This window comes from Natrix helvetica, assembly GCF_964273705.1.
Source record: "Natrix helvetica genome assembly, chromosome: Z".
In the NCBI taxonomy this organism is placed as follows: domain Eukaryota; kingdom Metazoa; phylum Chordata; class Lepidosauria; order Squamata; family Natricidae; genus Natrix; species Natrix helvetica.
The window spans coordinates 119,776,043-119,795,362 of NC_138554.1; the positions used below are offsets into that span (position 1 = coordinate 119,776,043).

Consider the following 19,320-nt stretch of genomic DNA (forward strand, 5'->3'; position numbering starts at 1 on the left):
CTTGAAATTTTGGCCTTGCACAACCTAGAACTATGCCGACTAAGGTCTGACCTATGCATAGTACACAAAATTGTCTGCTACAACCTGTCAATGACTACTTCAGCTCCAATCACAATAATACACGAACACACAATAGATACAAACTCAAAGTAAACTGCTCCAAACTTAATGATAGAAAATATGACTTCAGTAACAGAATGGTCAACTCCTGGAATGCTCTACCCGACTCTGTTGTTACATCCCCAAACCCCCATAACCTTAACCTTAGACTGTCTACCGTAGACCTCACCCCATTCCTAAGAGGTCTGTAAGGGGGCATGCATAAGCACACTAGAGTGCCTACTGTCCCTGTTCTACTGTTTCCATCTATTGGTACCCATCTAGTGTGTTCATATTTATATCTATACCTGTTATCTTTTACATGTTTGACAAACTAAATAAATAAAATAAATAAATAAAAACAAAGAAAATCCAGTTGCCTTTCGAAACAAAGCACCTTTGGGGACAACCATGACCTGGATGACTGAAAATCTCCATAGACCTACAACCCTAACTAATAGGTGACGGAATCGTCAGGCGGCAACTCAATGTATGTACGTAACAGCAGGTCTTGCTACAACAGCCTAATGACTCATGGTAAAGCGCAGCCAAGCCCTCCTTGAAGCACGCCGCCCCGTGACACCCCGGTTGCCACTCCTCCTCCTTCTCCTTCTCTTGCTGCCTGTCTCAACAAGCAAAATAACCGCGCCCCTGGTGCCTCCCTCCTCCTTCCCCACGCTCAGAACACGATGTGCGCCTGCGCTACCGGAGCCCCAGACCGGCAGGCGAACCAGGACACAAGACGAGGGGGCGGGGTCATGACCGAGACGCGGAAGGCGTCCTACACGCGTGCGCACCCCGCAAGGACTTTGGCGTCGCCAAAGGGGCGGATCCCGAGGGGCGCATGCGCAGAAGACGTGGCAGCTGGCGTAGAGACTGAGGAGGCGCCGCCTGTGCTTGGTGGGGTGTCGTTGTCGGTCAGGATGGACGAGGATATTTTAACCACGCTGAAGATCCTCATAATCGGCGAAAGCGGCGTAGGCAAGTCCAGGTGAGCCCTTCTTCCCTTCCCTTCTTCTTCACTCGGGTCGGCTTCGGCCTTCTCTCCCAATGCCGGGTTTCCTTGCCCCGCCCCGGCCTGGGCCCAGTCCGGGCGCCCCTTCGAGCCGAAAGGGCGTTTTCTCTGGGCGGTCGCGGGGAGTCTTGCTCCCTGGAAGAGGCCATTTATATTTACTCGCCAGAAAGTCCTCCAAGTTTGGTGGGACTCGGCTCTTCACTAAAAGGGTCCTTCGGAGGGGGGAAGGGGGCGGCGGGAGGAGTGGGCGGGGGAAGGGGTGGGGCTCCTTGTGGAAATTGGGGGCGGGTGGGGGAGGAGAGATTTGGGCAGCGGGGTACCTGCCTGAGGTGAGCCTTGACCCCGACTCTCTTCTCTGCGGCCCTCTTGTCCCCTGTGGCTCAGAGAGGAGGATCGCACTCTGCGAATGCTCAGAGGCCCTGCGCTTTTCGGGGGCCTCTTCATTGTGCTTGACAGCCGTCTGGAAGGCTGAACTTAAATCTCGTAGTTGGGGGTAGGCAGGGTGAACCATCACGATTTGGGGTGGGGCCCCGTTTCCTTTGAGGTTGCTCTTGCCTGACCTCACAGGGGAGTGGTCTTGCCCTTTTGGGGGGATGTGGTGGGGGGAGAGGGAGGGTTGGCTGTTTGCTCCTGGCTGCTCCTGCTCAGTCCATAGTGCTGACAAGTAACTGGTGATTCTTGGATGGCTTACAATAACCTTTGCCTTCCTTGTGATGTGTCTCTTTCAACCCCCTTGGTGTTATTGCTTGGGGTGAAGTCCTGTCGGGTATGACATGGCTTAGTTTTACTGCAACCAGCAGTAAATCCAATTTTTTTTAAGGAAAAATATTTTCTTTAAATATCAGCTACAAATGAAAAACAAGATGTCACAATACAGTAATGGTGTCTTGTTGTTGTTTGTTGCAAAGTTGTGTCTGACTCATCTCGACCCCATAGACAACCTTCCTCCAGGCCTCCTGCACCATCTCTACCATCTCACTGAGTCCATTTAAGCTGACGCAGACAGCTTCAGTGACTCCATCCAGCCACCTCATTCTTTGTTGTCCCTTTCTTATTTTGCCCTCAGTCTTTCCCAGCATTAGGCTCTTCTCCAGTAAGTCCTTCCTTCTCATTAGGTGGTGTGTATGGGGTATGAATTCCAGCAGTTAAAGATTATTTCATGTTTCTTTAATTTATTTGGTCACCCTTGGTGAGGTAATAACTCCTAGTTGCTAACAATGTTAAAAATATAAGAGAGAGAGAGAGAGAGAGAGAGAGAGAGAGAGAGAGAAAACAACCAATAGCTAGAATGTAAACAGATCCACCCATAACAATTAACATAGCCAATGTATTGGCTCAGCCCCACCTCCTGACCTCCAGGCTTGGTGACAGAACCAGTTTTTTAAAGTTCTTCAGAAAGGCTTGTTCTGGAAGCAATGGTAAACTCCATAACTAGTTTATCCAATGTTTGCATTAAGTTGAATTGTGATTCAAGATGTTTTGATTGACTGTCACTATTTGCTATGCCTGTGGAAGTATTATATGTTCATCATAGAGTAGGCTATGTGATAAAATAATTTCTAATACCAAACCTGCAATTCAGAAATTACACAAGTGAAAGAAAATGGGGGAATACATACATCCTTGTACACACACATGTGTGCACGCACACACAAACTGCCCCCCCTCCCATCTCCATTGCCCTGATATACTGTAATTTGTTGCAAGTGCTTTGCTAGCAGGCAGAGTTTCAAAATTCCTTTTGGGTTAGATCATCCCCAAGTATATGACTTTAAAAGTTTACATTTTGTAAGGTATTGTTTATCTGTAAATAAATAATGCAAGGCATACTGCAAGCTTCAGAGCCTCTAGGAAAGTAAGCTGAGACTGTACAAGGAATAAAGTTAAGATGGTTTGTGGAATATTTAATTTCCTTAGCACGAAGGATAAGAGATTGGAAGGGGTGTTCTTTTTTAAATGCAGAGTGTATTTACTTAAACATGAGATGGTGTGTTGAATATAATTGAAAGTAGAACATGATCTCTTTTTTTGTTCTCCTGTGGCTGAAACCTGGATATTTTACTACAGCAGACTCCCAGTGGGATGAAATAGGCAACATGGTTTCCTAAGAAGTCTTAAGCAACCACTCATGTGATCCTTATTTGTTAAACATGCTGATTTATGGGGATTTTCTAGTCTAAAAGATAAAGCGAGCACTGAATTGCCTATCTCTGGAACAAACTTTGACCAGACGTGTGAATGTCTATTATTCAACACTTCTTTGTGCAACTGTCCTTCAAGATTGATTCACATAATCTGCACATCCTTTGGTACAGTGAGGTTGTAGAGGTTTTTAAGACTGTTGAAAGAGTTTACAACTTGGATCAGCAAGATGAACTTCTCAGATCACTGGGAATATATTATTTCTATTCCATGAGTATCTGCAGATAGTGTTCCCGTGGGTATCTATAAATATACTGTTGACATCTTAAATCTTAACATTCAAGTACTGCTGTAGCTACTGTCTGATAAATAGGCGGTGAAGTTGTTTTAATTTAAGTGGGTTTTTAAATCATAAATAGTATAGTCTAATGAGAAACAAAATTATCTGATATGAAGACGTAACTTTAAGCTAAACCGCCCATAGTAGTAGTACAGTTACTGAAAAGAAGAAAAGCTCCTTCTCTAGTTAAATAATATATAAGGTTGATGTCTTAGGAATCTTTCTTTTTAGATTGATAAACACATCTTAAATGCTGAGAATGTGCTGTGTGTACAATTACAAAATGACTGTTTTGATACCTGTAGCCAATCATAAAATGATCACAATAGGGCAGGCTGATGAGATTGTCTTAGGACATGTTTGCCTCATTTTTTCTATATTTAGTCCTGCCCCCCTTTTCTTTTGATAGATGTACCCCCCAAACAGAATACTGCCTATAGTAATCTGATACATTTTTTTTAAGTAATGGCAGGGGGGGGGGGCATTATGGAAAGGAAAGATTTATTTACAATGTACTAATTTACTATTTCCTTTTAATTTTTCAAAGCTGTAAGACAAATCAGGATGGCCTGGCTCCAGATGGAGAAGTATACAGGGGAACTGTTTGTAAGGATGTTGGATCTTAGTTTTGGAAAATACTTTCATTGAAAGAGAAGGTGTTCTTCGTTAAAACTATAATTGCTTAATAGAGTTTTGAATTGGTAATGAATATTTCCAGCAGAATTTGTAAAACCTAATTTCTTTCTCCTCTCTTCCTTTATACAGCCTTTTGTTACGGTTTACAGATAACACATTTGATCCAGAACTTGCAGCAACGATTGGTAAGTTTGTATTGATTGTATTCGTTTGATCAAATCTAGAATATGAAACAGTGCTAACATTATTTTGTTGCTTGATAAAAATGGAATCTTTATAATTGTGAAAGCTCTTCCTGATCTAAGTATAATTGCAACAGAATACTGATTAGCCCCGTTAGATTACAAACTTCCAATAGTTTGTATATTAGACAAATAGACATCTTACAAAATTTAACTCTTCTAACAGAATAAAGAAATTAAACATGAAGCTGCTGCTCTACCATATAATGATTAATCTTACTCCTGTTTATGGTGATTATTGGCCCTTAAATATATCCATATTATTTGAAATATCTGGATATATCATTGTATCCCATTTTAATTATACCTTGAATAGATCCACACACAAAAAATCAGACTTGATCTAAAACAAGTTCAATTAATTTTGATACGTCTATTTGATGTGTCAATTCTTAAACCATTAATCTTGATTCCAAAGTGCCATGCTATAACTCAAGCCTTGACTTTGCATAGGTTGATTGAATAGTGCTTGTTTTTTTCTTTTGCATTCTTTTTTATTGTATATTATCTGTATATATATATTTAATATATTTTTATGTTGTGTTATAAACTGTTTGCATCCCAAAGAAATCAAAAATTCAACAACCCCAAAATAAAGGCAAAATCTAATTCTTGATTTGTTTACATGAACCAGCTGTGCCTATTTGTCTTTTAAGAGGTTTTTTTAGTATTTAGTCTGATGCTGTGGAAAGTTGGAAGGGATATCTTATAATTTGCTTCACAGAAAGCGGGCATAATGAAACATGGTAAGAATTTGGTAAAGTATGTACTAATCAGAGAATTCTCCTATGTTTGGAATATATAAATAAAAAGCATTGACTTTATAACTGCTTGGCTTTCAACCTATGATTATTTAAATTGAACTAATATGTTAAAAGATTTCACAAGTTGTATAAATTCTTCAAAAGCATTGGAGAAAGTATAAAACACTTTCTTTTGTATTATTAAGCTACGGAGTGACTTACATGTACATGCCTGCAAAAATAGCCCAGAGAAATCAGCAGGGTAATTATGTAAAAAATGGTGTCTAATGATTTGGAGGGAGATATTTCACTTGCACTCCCATATGTTAAAAAGCACCTCTTTTGATTGGTGTGTAGCTCTGCTATTTTTTTGCCCTTTTATTTTAATTATTTGCATAGTAAAGGAGAGTTTGTATGTTATTGGGACTTTAATGTTTACCCTTTCTTGAGGATAAATACATTAATATACAAGAGAGATTTCTATTCTTATTATACTCTTGAAAAAATGTTATCATTAACAAAAGTCCTCTTTAGAGGATGAGCTTTCCTGCCTAGTTTCATAATTTTAAGATATTACATATTTTTACTGTCATTTTATTTTATGCCTTCAAATTAATGTTGACTCCTAGCAATTGTCCCTGCAGTTTCCTTGATAATATTTCAAAAGTGGTTTTCCTTTGCCTCCTTCCTAGTGTGGGACCAAGTTCACACAGCTGTCTTCATGCTTAAAATGAGACTAGAACTCACGGTCTCCTGATTTCCAGCCTGGTGCTTTAATCACTGCATTAAATTGCCCTCCTTAAAATACTTCTTTATTAAAGCTCTAGTATGGTTAATATTTGAATATAGTTAACAAATGAAAATTGTGCTATGATTTTACAATAGATTGGAACCTTTTAAAATCTCTTCAAATTCAGTTTTACAGAATTCATGTTTATTGAAACTACATGGTTCCAAAATAGATTGCAGTTTTTTAGTTGCAAAGATATCTATGATGAAGTCTTAATAAGAACAAAAGGAGGAAGAGGAAATCTGATTCAGATCAGGGAGGTGGTTATGGTTGGAAGGGTCTTTCTCCTAGTGGGTTTGCCACTGTAATTAAATTAATTGGGTAAAGAGCACTGTAATCTTAACATCTAAAGATGGTATTAATCAGAAGGAAAAACATATTTTTGTAAGGTCAATTTGATTTTCTACATTTTTAAATATTAAAATAAATATTTCTGAAACAATGTAAACAGACCCTTTAAATTTTATTTGCATATTACTTAACAATACAGAGCTAATAGTAAATTTATCATTTTGAATGGAGTTTATCAATTTACCCTTGCCCATTTTACTTGGAATGACTCTGGGTGTTGTACAGTTAAAAGCATAAAAAATATAAAAATTTAAAATATACTTCAATAAAAGAAGCCAAGTAAAACAACATAAAATAGGTTAAGGGTTAAAAGACGTCAAAAACAAAGTGGGTCCCAAAGGTCTGCAGTATTTAAACTTGAAAAGGGGTAGGAGAGTGATGTAAACCAACAGTTGGAGGAATTTCATCACAATCCCATGGCAGAACAGAGTGATGTAACTCTTAGAAGAAAGATTTGGAACGTAAGAATGGATACATTAATCATGACTCCAGGACATATAATGTATAATGCACTGCCGTATTTTGCCTATGACTTTAAACACCCAAGAGTTCCATGGAAGGTCACTAGGGGTTCCCTGGGAGATCTTGATTTATTTAAAGAAAAGTAGAGACCAAACAAGCTTACAACCTCTTAACACTGGGTTAGCCTGCAGAACCCTGGCAGGAATAGGGATTGTGTGTACATGTGCCACAAGGAGGCAGGCAAAGTGCAAGCTGAGATTGGGAGCTTGAAGAGAGAGGCTGCTGGGGCCTCCCCATCTGTGGCCCCAAGGCTTTCCTTGCAGGTGCACTGGCCCAGAGGGCTCTGCTCAGGACAGGTGCAGGAGATCCAGGGATGGATTAGGCTGGTGAGTAAAACAGAAAGAGCTACTGATAAAGGTGGGTGTAGGAAAAGATTTGTGTCTGTTGAAGCTTTGGCATTGGAACGCTACAAGTTCGGAAAAGATTGAGGAGTCCAAATATTAAGGGAAGGGGGGTTTGGGGATTGCAAGGCATCGGTCCCCGTTCTCCCCCCCTCTGTTTTATATCTACTAATGTTCTGTTACCTTAAACCATAATGCCTCTGGTAAAAGTGACTAACACACAATCCTGACCATCCACAGTAAGTAATCCACATTTACAAAAAGACTATTTACTTGAATGCAGGCCTATATTTTGCATGAGACAAATGGTGTATAAAGGGCTGTTTTGCCCCCTATAATTATACTGGTTTTATGTTCTCAGTCATTTTTGCAGAGTTCATAAAATGAAAGGGCCTCACTTTGTTAGATACTTTTTAATGAATGAATTATGCAGCTACAGAGTTGGTTATTTTATACTTGAGCCATAAGTTCATTAATGAAGCAGTTTCTTACAAAATTACAAAAAAAGAAGCAGCAGCAGAAGAAGTTAGAAACAGCATGAATCCCGCAGATAGATTGTATTTCATGTTACTTGACCTCCTCATGCTCCCTCTGTGCTGCTTGCAACTAAAGATTTTTCCAATGCCATTCCTCTATGGTTTGCTTTTTAGTGCTGAATTTCTTTAAGTAGTTGTGTTTAGTATTGAGTATTATTTGTTATATGTGTTAAAGTACCATTAAAACTCTAGTCTAATCTTCCAAATTATTCCACAATAATAGGGTAATAAGAATATGTGATCACTTTCAGAATTGATGCATAACACTGTCTTTCATTCAGCATTTTTCCTACTTCTCAGTATCGTGTTTGAAACAACATTGTGCTCTTGTATTTTAGGTGTTGACTTCAAAGTGAAAACAATCTCAGTTGATGGAAATAAGGCTAAGCTTGCAATTTGGGTACGTCTTAATAACAAAATATAAGACTCCATTAGCATATCAGAATTTATAACTGAATATGTTGTCAGTTGATAGCAATACGTGTAAGTAATTATTTGTCTTATTTTGGTAAGTAAGATTTCAAAATACTGGTGAATAAGTATGATGTTTTGTTATGATTTAAACAAAGGGGAAATATTTAAATTTAGAAGGTTTGTATACTTGTAATTATCATATTGCTTTTCAGAATTTGAACGTTATTGCAAGGAATACTTAATATGAATAATTCAAAATACATTCATGTTCTTGGGATACTTTTCATTCTTCCACACTCATGTTATAATGATAGCACAAGGAAAGCAGATTTTAAATGTCTCATTACACAGAAAAAAAGTATTTGTCATTTGATGTTTTCTAATTAATTAATAGGCAAACGGGGGTTTGTTTGAAGGGCAGATTGAATCATATTTAAAATTTGACCCTAAGCCTCATCTATTTATTAGGGCTGTTGGAGAAAAAAAATTGGCAGAAATATGTGTATGGGGTTAGTTTAATGCTAGGAACTGTTTTGTCAGGGGATGCCATGTGGCATAGCTACTAGGAAGAAGGCAAGGAAGCACCCTGAAGAGAGAATTCAGTGGAGAATGCCACAACTTCTTCACCTCAGCCCCATGTGTCAGAGTTTGGGTTGCCAAAGGCCAACCCAAGGCTGCCTTTTTGTTCATTACGTTTGGGTAGGAATGCATTGCGCCCTCCTTCACACTCACATCCTTTCCTAGTCTGCTGAAAAACATTTATCATGGCTACTGCTGCCAACCTCTGTGCTCCTTTCCCATAATGCCCATTCTCTTCCCACTCAACCGGTAGCAAAGGAGCATAAAGTCTCTTATGTCCTCCTGTCCACCTGGAACGGGTGAAGTTGCTGGGGTGAAGATTTAAAGGCAAATAGGGATGCCTGTTTCGGCCAGAGTAGATCTGTGCTAGCAGCATCTTTCTCAGTCCGGAAGCCAACAAGCCTGACCTGGGCTGTGACGCCAGTTGGATGAGGAATTAGATGTGCAGCTACCACTCATTGTTCATCCTCCCAAGTTCAGAGTTTCACTTCATTCTTCCTTTTTAGTCAGCAATCTGTACTGCCTAGCCATAGTCGGCAATCTGCTGGCTTACTGCTGGATATCACTCTCCTGCTACATGAGTAATTCTGGCACCAGTTGCAGAAAATTATCTTGAACATGCATGTGGCCTTTAAGTCACAAATTTAAGACTTCTACCCTAAAGGTTTATCTTAATAATTTGGCAGATTTGTAGATCTATTCTATTGTTAGAAATTGATATCACCTCTATGGCATGGACTGACTTTTTTCCGAAACTAATCTAGTGTGCTCGGAATAACTCTTCTTCCACACATAGAACTTAGTGTTGGTGGGCCAAGTGTGGTTATCAGGTGTTTCAATTGTTTATGAAACTGTCTGGCAAATTGCTCTTGAAGAGGCATAGATAAGCTGGTTGAATAAAGTCATAACCAGTGCTAACGAGCTTATGATACAAGCTGGATGCTCACATTAGATTAACATGTAGTTGACTAGTTTGTAGTTCAAATGTTATACGAACACCAGCTTTTTTAAGGAGGTGAATTCTTTTGAAATTTTTCTGAATTTTTTTAGGACACTGCAGGCCAAGAGCGATTCAGAACACTAACACCCAGCTATTACAGAGGAGCACAAGGAGTTATATTGGGTAAACATGTGATTACTCACTGGTTATCTAAAAATACTCTAATTTGTATTAAGACTTCAGTTTTTAACTCTTTTGCCTTGATGAAATTCTAGCAGAGTATCCACCCACTTTATGATATTTAGTTCTTAACACTGTCAAATTATGAAGTAAATCAAGTTATTAAGAGTAGTAAACCAGTCCTATGAGAATTGCTAGAAGGTGATATTTGTAGTCTTCGGCTTATGTCTATATCTGAGACCAGAATTAGTCATAAGTGGGTCATAACACTGGCTTTGTTACCTTTTTTGTGGCAATCGCTAAGGGAACCCGTTTTCCTTAATTGATATTTTTTTGCAGGAAACTAGAAGTAAAAACGGGGGGTTGGCACAAAAACCACCAAAAACTACAGTGCATGACCATGGGATGCTACAAATGGCTGTAAATGTGAGCTGGTTGCCAAGCGCCCAAAATATGATCATGTGACTCCGCTCTCCCCCACATCCCTGTTTGTGTGTGTATGGGGGGGGGGACATTGGAACTTTGGAATTGGGTTGTAAGTTGCTCTGGGGAAGTCCTTCTTAACTTTGAACAGTTGCTAAGATATCAGTTGTTAAATAAGGACTCCTTGTACTTTACAGTGCATTGTTCCTGATTCTGTTCTTTGTCCTCATCCTGAGGTGGTTCTTTCCTGCAAACTCAAGAAAGGCTTTTCCTTTTTAACAGCACAGAATTCCTTTCTAATTTGCATATCTAAAGAGGGGAACTGGCAAATCACCAGAAGGGTGATGAAATAATTGCTTGCCTGATTGCTATAGGTTTAATCTGAAGCTACATACTGTATGGATATTTTATGTAGTAAGAAAGGCATTGCTGGAATTGCATGCCATCTGTACTGTAGTTTCTTCAGAATTGATATTTGGATGATTTGTGTTCCTCTAAGAATAGTTCTTTTGGGAAGATGATGTTAGCTTGGTATAAACAAATTATTGTAAAAGAATTATCAATCTCATTTCATTTTCTGACTGCTTGATTTGCTGTGTTCAGATTTGCTTATATAGTAAAAATGTAATAATGAAGTAGGGATAGAATGCCTCTCTATAAGCAACAGTGTATTTGTGTAAAACAGTATCTACGTATGGCTTCATGAGGTTATCCACATATTTGTTAACCACATTTTAGCTTTCTTCATTGAGACCTGGCAGTTCACAGGATCTTATAACAAACTCATAACAAAATGGATTTTAGTAAAGTTTTTAGTACTAATATAAAATAAAACCATTCAGTATAACTGCTTAGATTTATATAGCTTTGAGTAATGGTTATCTAGATGTTGGTAATGTAATAATTTAAACGATCTTAAACAGAAGAGAAAGGCAGGAATGTAGTTTGAATTTGAAAATGATTGACTTAATGTTCACAGATTTGAATTATTATGGTAATAACCATGCAAATTTTCATTTCAGTTTACGATGTCACAAGAAGAGACACATTTACTAAACTGGACAATTGGTTAACTGAATTGGAAACATACTGTACAAGATACGACATAGTTAAAATGCTAGTTGGAAACAAGATAGATAAGGTAAGTTGATTTAAAAATTATCAGTGGCATATTGTGTGTGTGTGAGTGTGTGTGTGTGTGTGTGTGTGTGTGAGAGAGAGAGAGAGAGAGAGAGAGAGAGAGAGAGAGAGAGAGATCTTTTAATTGTTCTACTTTTCTTATAGGAAAATAGAGAAGTTGACAGAAATGAAGGTCTTAAGTTTGCCCGAAAACATTCCATGTTATTTATAGGTGAGTTCTTGAAATGAACTGTGGTAAAACAATATTCCATCAAGTCCAGTTTTTACACTGCTATCATAGCTGATATATTATCGTTTTGTACAAAAAATGATATTATAGCAGCATAAGCTGAACTATATAAATTAATAGATGAAACATATATAAGTGCCAAGGTATTCAGGAAAGATCCAGATATAGTTTCCATATCCCTATAGCAGGATGCATGATCCTGCTGTCTCTTCCAGGCAGAGACATTCTCCTTTCTTCTTACAAAACAATAAGTAATCTGTTTCTATCCCAAAGGACATTAGACCATGTTGGTTACACCCTGATTAAATGCGATGGATAATTTTCATAAGGTTGAAATTGGATGGAAAACAAAAATATTAAATGATAAAACATGGTAGAAGAATATAAATCTTCTTTAATCATGACTTGCTATGGGAATTTTTTGGCTAAAGTTGATAGCTACTACAAAGTTATCATGTAGTGCCTATTTATAGCAGAATGCTTCAAGTGGTGATAACAGTACAGGTAAGTCGCCATGGTCATAAAATGGGTTGGTCACATGATTGACCTGTTTTTACATTTTTTTTGTGGCAGCCATTAAGTGAATGCAGCGATCATAAAGCGGCTACTATGGTTCTGGGCTCTAGTGAAACGCCCCAGTGAACCGGTGGTTTGTTAGGGTTGAAGTCTTGCTGAAAACGGTGGTGGTGGTGGCGGTGTATGGGAAGATTTATGGAAAAACCATCATAAAAATATGGTCACATGATTACAAGATGCTGCAAATGTCTGTAAATGCAACCGAGTTGTCGAATGTCCAAAGTTCGATCATCTGACTGTGACGGGGCTGTTTCGACCACTAGAACTTCAAATCCAGGTCATAAGTAGCCCTCGCCCAGGTCTGTTGTAACTTCGAATGGTTGGCTGTAAGTTGAGAAGCACAGATAATCCTCAACTTACAATTGAGCCCAAAATTTCTGTTGTTATGTGAGACATTTATTAAATGAGTTTCACCCTGTTTTACGACTTTTGTTACCACGGTTGTTAAGTGAATCACTGCCGTTGATAAGTTAGTAACCTGATTGTTTAAATGAAACTGGTTTCCCTATTGACTTTGCTTGTCAGAAGTTCACAAAAGGGTGACCCTGGAACATTACAAGGGTCATAAATATGAGTCAGTTGCCAAGCTGATTTTGATCACCTGACCATGGAGATGCTGCAGTGGTCATAAGTGTGATAAATGTAGCAAGTCACTTGTTCCCGTGTCATTAGTAACTGAATGGTCACTAAATGCACTGTTGTAAGTTGAGGACTACCTATACTTACAGCAATCTCCTGGTTTCATGCAGTGTTCAGCTCTGATCATTCTTGGCCTTAATGTAATGAAAGGTAATCCCAGTGAAATGACAGAAAGGTTCAGTATTTGAAATATTAACACTTTTCATGACTTTTATATCCTTTTCTATAGCAAACATATGAATTATTTTTTTGCCTGCCTAATTCATGAGTGTTTTCTAATAGCCTGGAAATGAGCTCTCGTGAGTTAGAAAAAAATCTAAATGCATTCTACTGAAAGCATTTTTGTTCATGGTTTCACTTGCCTGCAGTTTATTTTAGTTTCACTGATACCTAATTAGAATTCTCTTTAAGTTGTAAAATTAAACTCCCCGGGGCAGAATCTTGCTTATTTCTTTTCAAGTGTCAGGCAAGCATAGAAGAGTTTCACAAATAATCAGGAAAAGACTGGAAGGCATTACTAAGGAAGAAACTTGCCTTTTAGCTTGTCCTCAGATATTTTCCTCTACAGTACATATTCACTGGAGTGATAATATGAAATTGCTTCCAATGAAGCCAAGTAGTCTAACCTGAATATGTTTCTAAATCTTCAGCAACATAACAAATTAAGCTATGGCCATTGAAAACAGAAACAGTGATAACTATAGAAGTAATTAAATACTTGACTAATTTTCATAAAATTCAACTTGTGTGGTAAGGGTTAGGGGAGAGAAAGTACAGATTTTTGGTTTTTCATGAAATAAACCTGTCCCCCAGATAGGTTTGCATTTGATTGGCTTTTCATATAGTAGTCTCTTCTCTATCAAACAGAGATGGATAATCTGCAATCTTTATGCACTGCTCCTGCCCTTTTATACAGGCCTTGCAACCAACGATATTATGGCATTAAAATTGAGTTGGAAACTACTAGTTTTCAGTCATTCATCCTTCTACTTGCCTTTTAAAATAAAGACTAAAATGGTTGCATTATGTCTTTCAATGTTTTATGATCAGGGTTTGTTGAGTTCCATAATTTGGAAAAATACATAACACCCCCCACCCCCCTTCATAGGTTTACCCAAAAATGTATGTATGTTCCTCCAATACTGGTACATTTTATTTAATGCTGCGGGTTTATTAGGGTGACCTCCTTTCATGTTCTAGAGCTGCAATATGGTAAATGTACAGTGAAGTCTTTTTTTAACATTACCATAATTTATTCTCTCTTCCCCACCTTCTCTCCCTTCCAGAGGCAAGTGCAAAAACATGTGACGGTGTACAATGCGCTTTTGAAGAACTTGTTGAGAAAATAATTCAGACTCCTGGACTGTGGGAAAGTGAAAGCCAAAACAGAGGTGTAAAATTATCCAACGATGAAGAGGGCTATCAGGGTGCCTGCGGTGGCTACTGTTCTGTGTTATAAACTCTTACCACAATTATTTACTTATTTAAGAGGTAGAAATATCCTCTGTACATAACTCATATCTGCTATTTTAGGGACCTTGCAGTTTGCACATATTTGTGTAGGGTGGCAGGGAACATTTTCCAGAGAAAATGTATCCTGCAGCTTTTCCAATGGAGAAATGCCGTGGATAAGCATGCCAAAATTGCAACGTTCTGGTTTTTTTAAATATATATATATATACATACATACACGTAGCATCCCATTTTGCTAGGAACATGCACACTCATATTTCATAACTTTATCATGGAATATTCAAAATACATTTATGTTGACTGTACTCTGGTCTCTAACCCAAATCACAGGATTGTTTGAGGTACATCTCAAATGATGCAAGCAGATAGAAATAAGACTTGCACTTCTTGCTGGCAATTGCTTTTCTTAACTGTTTAATAGCATGATGATACAATCTTTTTTGAGCTGTAAGCAACACCTTTTTTAGCTTGTAACGTGTCTTGGGTGATTGTGAATTGCAAGGGAAGGAAAAGGATCACTTTCTAAATGATCACTGCAATAAGTAGCCCTTGGGGCTTTAACCCTGAAAAGCATGGAACGGTACTTTGCATCACAAAGGTCACGGTGCAAATCTGTAGGAGAATGCTTTTTTAGTTAAGGGTTTCACAGAGTAGCATTGTGTAAATCACCTTGCCAAGTTTTAAACGTTTCTGTGTGTTACCAGTGTGATTTGGACTCAGTAACCAAAAACTATTGAGCCTTGATGTTTGAAAGCTTTGAATTAAATGGCTGCTGCATTTGCAGCTATTGATTCTAAACCTTAATTATTGAAAATATCTCCTGGATGTGTATGTCTATGTAAGGAATATGCTGTTTTGTTGAGGTTTTGCTGTAACAAACAGCCTATGGCTGGCTTGTTTCAGGGAACTTGTATAGTTAATAAATTTTTTCTGCAGTATTCTCCCCCCCCCCCCCCCCCCATGTGTGGATGAATTTTGGAAATCCTAATGCAAGGACACTTAATATGCAATACTGGCATCCCCTTCTTACTAAAAATTAATAATCTAAGTAAGCAATTTAAATTACTGTGCAATTTCCTGTAAATACAGAAACAGACATGTGTTTATACTTTTTTGTACACTTTAGGCACTGCAAACTATTGTTGATTTTTCAAAGAATAGACTGCTGTTCCGATTTGAATGCACTTCATTTATAATACTTCAGTTTTTACATTTTTAGAAAACCATGGAAGTTACTCTAATGAAGAATTGCATTTAAAATAACTCTGAAAGTTTCACATGCATTGCACTACACATTATATAATGCCACTTGATTTCCATCTCCTTTGCTTAGTAAATTATAGATCAGCAAACGGGCATGTTTCTTTGTAATACAGGTAAGGGCAGAATGAAATTTTATTGTCGAAAAGTATGTTTTTTTTAACATTGTAATAAAAGTTTGTGCAGCAGAAACTCATCTCATTAAAAAAAGTCAGATTATTTGTTTACGTTTCCCCTTGATATTGTTCTGACCCACTTGAAGTTTTGGATTAATTTGAGTAGTATTTTTTTTTTCAAAATCCCCATTTTCTATCCCAAGGTAATTCAAATTGTGTGTGCAAAAAAGTGAAAGCCTTTGAATTATAGAAATAATAAAACGTTTTAATATTTTACGCTTTTTTATGCTTTGTCTGGAAAAAAAGAGATGCAAAATCTTTTAAAGCACCAAACTACATACTCTAATCAGTGAATATACAAAACTAATCCACAGTTAATTGAAAATTGTCTTAGACACTATCTATAGAAATGGACAAAACTAATCTTTTGGTGGGATGTTACACATACAGGAATTGCAAAGTCTCATGTACCTCTCTGGAAATTAAGAATAAATGATTTGATATCATTTATAATTATGCCTAATGCAAAGTTGAAAATGTACTGTTCCTTCCAGCAAATTGCCTCTGTCTACTTGATTGGGGAGGAGGTAAGCACAGTTTTTAAGGTAAAAAGTAAGATAGCCCACATTAACTATCATTTTATCTCTTTCTTTTTTCACGAATGAAGGCAAATGCATGTGTCCCAGGATAATTTCTTCTTCTTCTGATCAATCATGTCTGATTGTCATACACTTATTTTCCTTACTATCGTGTTAAGTGAGAGAATCCAATTTCGATAACGTCTTAAATCCATAAGGGAAACCCCATACCAGAACTTTTTCTAGAAGGTATACATTCAGGGAAATGGGAGCTGAGGTAATAAAATTATGGTTGAAGCTTTGTACTTGTTTGAAGCACTAATTTTATCTGTTGATCTCTAGAGGCTACATGTGAAAATGACTCCAGGCCTTGCCCATTTTACTGTCAATGTGCCATTCAGAGGCTGACACAGCCCTTAAACAAACAGAATTCATGCATTGCTGCATAAAGTTGTATTCATTTCAGTTCATTAAGCCTTAATGAGGCATCTTTGAAAGCAGGTTAAAACTGAACCCCTATTGATCACTTTAAAAGTTTGCTCTTTGAAGGAAGACTGGCCTGTTAAGCAAATTCATTGCTTAGATCAATGCCTTTTTGAAAAATATGGATACCTATTTAAATTAGCTTAGTTGGTAAGGAAAACTGGATACAACCAAATGAATGGCTGTGTTATAAAAATCACTTTGCAAAGTTTTTCAGTCCTCAGTGGTCTTTGGTATGTATTTGTTGCAATTGAGCTATTATACTGATTCAAGTATTTCCCTAAAGTGGATTCAGTCTAGTTACTATGTTGTTATCTGTTTGAAATAATGGCATGATTTAACACCATGACATATGTAAGGTAGTTTTTCTGGTTGTAATTAACATCTTGAAATATTAAAATTGCTTTCTATGAGAAAGATTTGGTTTTGCAGAGTTTTTTTTTCTTACCAATGTTCACCTGAACCCACTTTTTGAACCAAAATCCATATTCCCAGGAATACTGCATCTACTCCCTTGACAATAAACTATGTATAACTGCAAAATGAACATTTTTGACTTAATAGCCATAAACATTAAAATAGTTGTTAATTTGAATTTGAATTTATTAGCGCTTATAGACCGCCCCCTCTCCCGAAAGGGACTCGGGGCGGTGTACAGTCCATGTCAAAGAACAAGATTAAAACAATTAAAATTACCAAATGGACAATATATATATATATATACAAATATAAAATAGATGGATGGATAAGAGGAGGATAAAAGGTGTGCAGGACTGCATTGCTAATAAATAATTAAAATAAACAGCCATTAAAATCCCAATACCCAATAAAATTAAGTCTACAGAATAATCCCCTTAAAAACCAGTAAAAATGTACATGCCAGGAGATAGGCGTTGAAATTATGCCATGCCAGCCAGTCGAAACAGGTGAGTCTTTAGTTTCTGCCGGAAGGAGCGGAAGTCGGTGGTGGTTCTAATGTCGGGGGGGAGGTCATTCCAGAGGGTTGGGCCCATCACAGAGAAGGCCCTACTCCTTGGCGTCGCCCGCTGGCATTGCCTAGCGGACGGCACCAGGAGAAGCCCCTCCCTGTGAGAGCGAATTGGCCGCAGGGATGTATGTGGGAGGATGCGATCCCGCAGATAACTGGGCCCTATGCCATGGAGCGCTTTAAAGATGGTGGTAGTTAGTAGTTGTCCCTTACCTGTGAAGATAGATAAAACTGACTGCACAACAGCAGGTAGCAAATCAGAGAAAATATAGGTATACAATAAGCAGAATGATATAATAAAGCTTTTGCTGGGTAAACATCTGTGAGGAAGTACGCAAGTGCAATCCAGCACAGCATTTTGATATTCTATGAACAAGTTTGTGTAATGCAAGATTTGGTTTTGACAGAATGCTCACTGAAAAATATACTTGCACAAACCCAAAGTGTTTACATTTTTCAAAAATAACATTGAAGTAATGTTAATAACCTTAATGTTAAAGTAATCAAGAGCCGGAAATGACTAGCACGCATGTGGGGGGGGGGGACGGGGGACTTTTACCTTTAATAGGGACACAGTGGCTCAGTGGCTAAGCTGTGATCTTGTCGATCAGAAAGGTTGGCAATTAGACAGTTCAAATCCCTAGTGCTGCATAATGGAGTGAGCTCTGGTTACTTGTCCCAGCTACTCCCAACCTAGCAGCTTGAAAGCATGTAAAAAAGGAGTAGAAAAACGGGGGCTACTTTGGTGGGAAGGTAACAGTGTTCATTGCACCATCAGCGTTTAGTCATGCTGGCCACATGACCATGGAGACGTCTTCAGACACCACTGGCGCTTCAGCTTTGAAACGGAGATGAGCACTGCCCCCTAGAGTCGGGAACGACTAGCACAGTGATGGCTAACCTTTTTCTAAAGGGGTGCTAAAACTGCGCATGCGCTATCGCATGTGTGCCCATTCACCTGCACGTGTGTGCATGCCCCCCACCTGCGCATGTGCGCACAACCACGTACAGGGAGGGGATTTTCACCCTCCAGGTTTCGGAGGCTTTCCTGAAGCCTGGGGAGTATGAAAACTGCTTCCCCAGGCCCTCTGGATGGGGGATGCCATTTTCACCTTCTCTAGGCTTCAAGAAAGCCTCCAGAGCCTGAGGAGGACAAAAAAACAGTCACAACTGGCCAACTGGGCTTCCGAATGTCTGGTTGACCGGACGTCCGGAGGCTTTCCTGAAGCCTAGGGAGGGCGAAAACGGCCTCCCTGACCCTCCAAAAGGCCAAAAGTCAGCAGGAGCTGAGGGCTGCCATGCTGGCAAATATGGCTCCGTATGCACTTGTGGCACGCGTGCTATAGGTTCGCCATCATGGGACTAGCACATATGTGCGAGGGGAACCTTTATCTTTAATGGCTAATTTCTTGCTTCAATATTACACAGAAAAGATGAAGTCAACTTTAGTCTGAAGTTTATTTACATTTATTTACATGTCCGTTTTGTAAATGTTAAAAAGATGGCCAATAAGCAGTGTGAAATGAAATAGACAATATTTTCCTT

The 19,320-nt window shown here is 38.4% G+C and overlaps 1 protein-coding gene across 1 annotated transcript; it reads left to right on the forward strand.

Moving 5' to 3' along the window:
• The first annotated feature begins 928 nt into the window (after window positions 1-928).
• RAB18 (RAB18, member RAS oncogene family) lies at window positions 929-17,206 on the forward strand. Its single transcript, XM_081971318.1, has 7 exons — window positions 929-1,090; window positions 4,362-4,417; window positions 8,096-8,157; window positions 9,801-9,873; window positions 11,316-11,434; window positions 11,578-11,644; window positions 14,164-17,206. The coding sequence occupies exons 1-7, from the start codon at window positions 1,023-1,025 to the stop codon at window positions 14,334-14,336; spliced, it is 618 nt and encodes a 205-aa protein (XP_081827444.1). The 5' UTR covers window positions 929-1,022; the 3' UTR covers window positions 14,337-17,206.
• The last annotated feature ends 2,114 nt before the right edge of the window (window positions 17,207-19,320 follow it).

What these genes read in the sequence shown, in the direction of transcription:
- RAB18 (XM_081971318.1), top strand. Translation starts at nt 1,023, where the DNA reads ATGGACGAGGATATTTTAACCACGCTGAAGATCCTCATAATCGGCGAA. An exon ending in AGAACTTGCAGCAACGATTG is followed by an intron (nt 4,418 to 8,095) that starts GTAAGTTTGTAT and finishes CTTGTATTTTAG; the next exon opens with GTGTTGACTTCAAAGTGAAA. An exon ending in ACATTCCATGTTATTTATAG is followed by an intron (nt 11,645 to 14,163) that starts GTGAGTTCTTGA and finishes TCTCCCTTCCAG; the next exon opens with AGGCAAGTGCAAAAACATGT.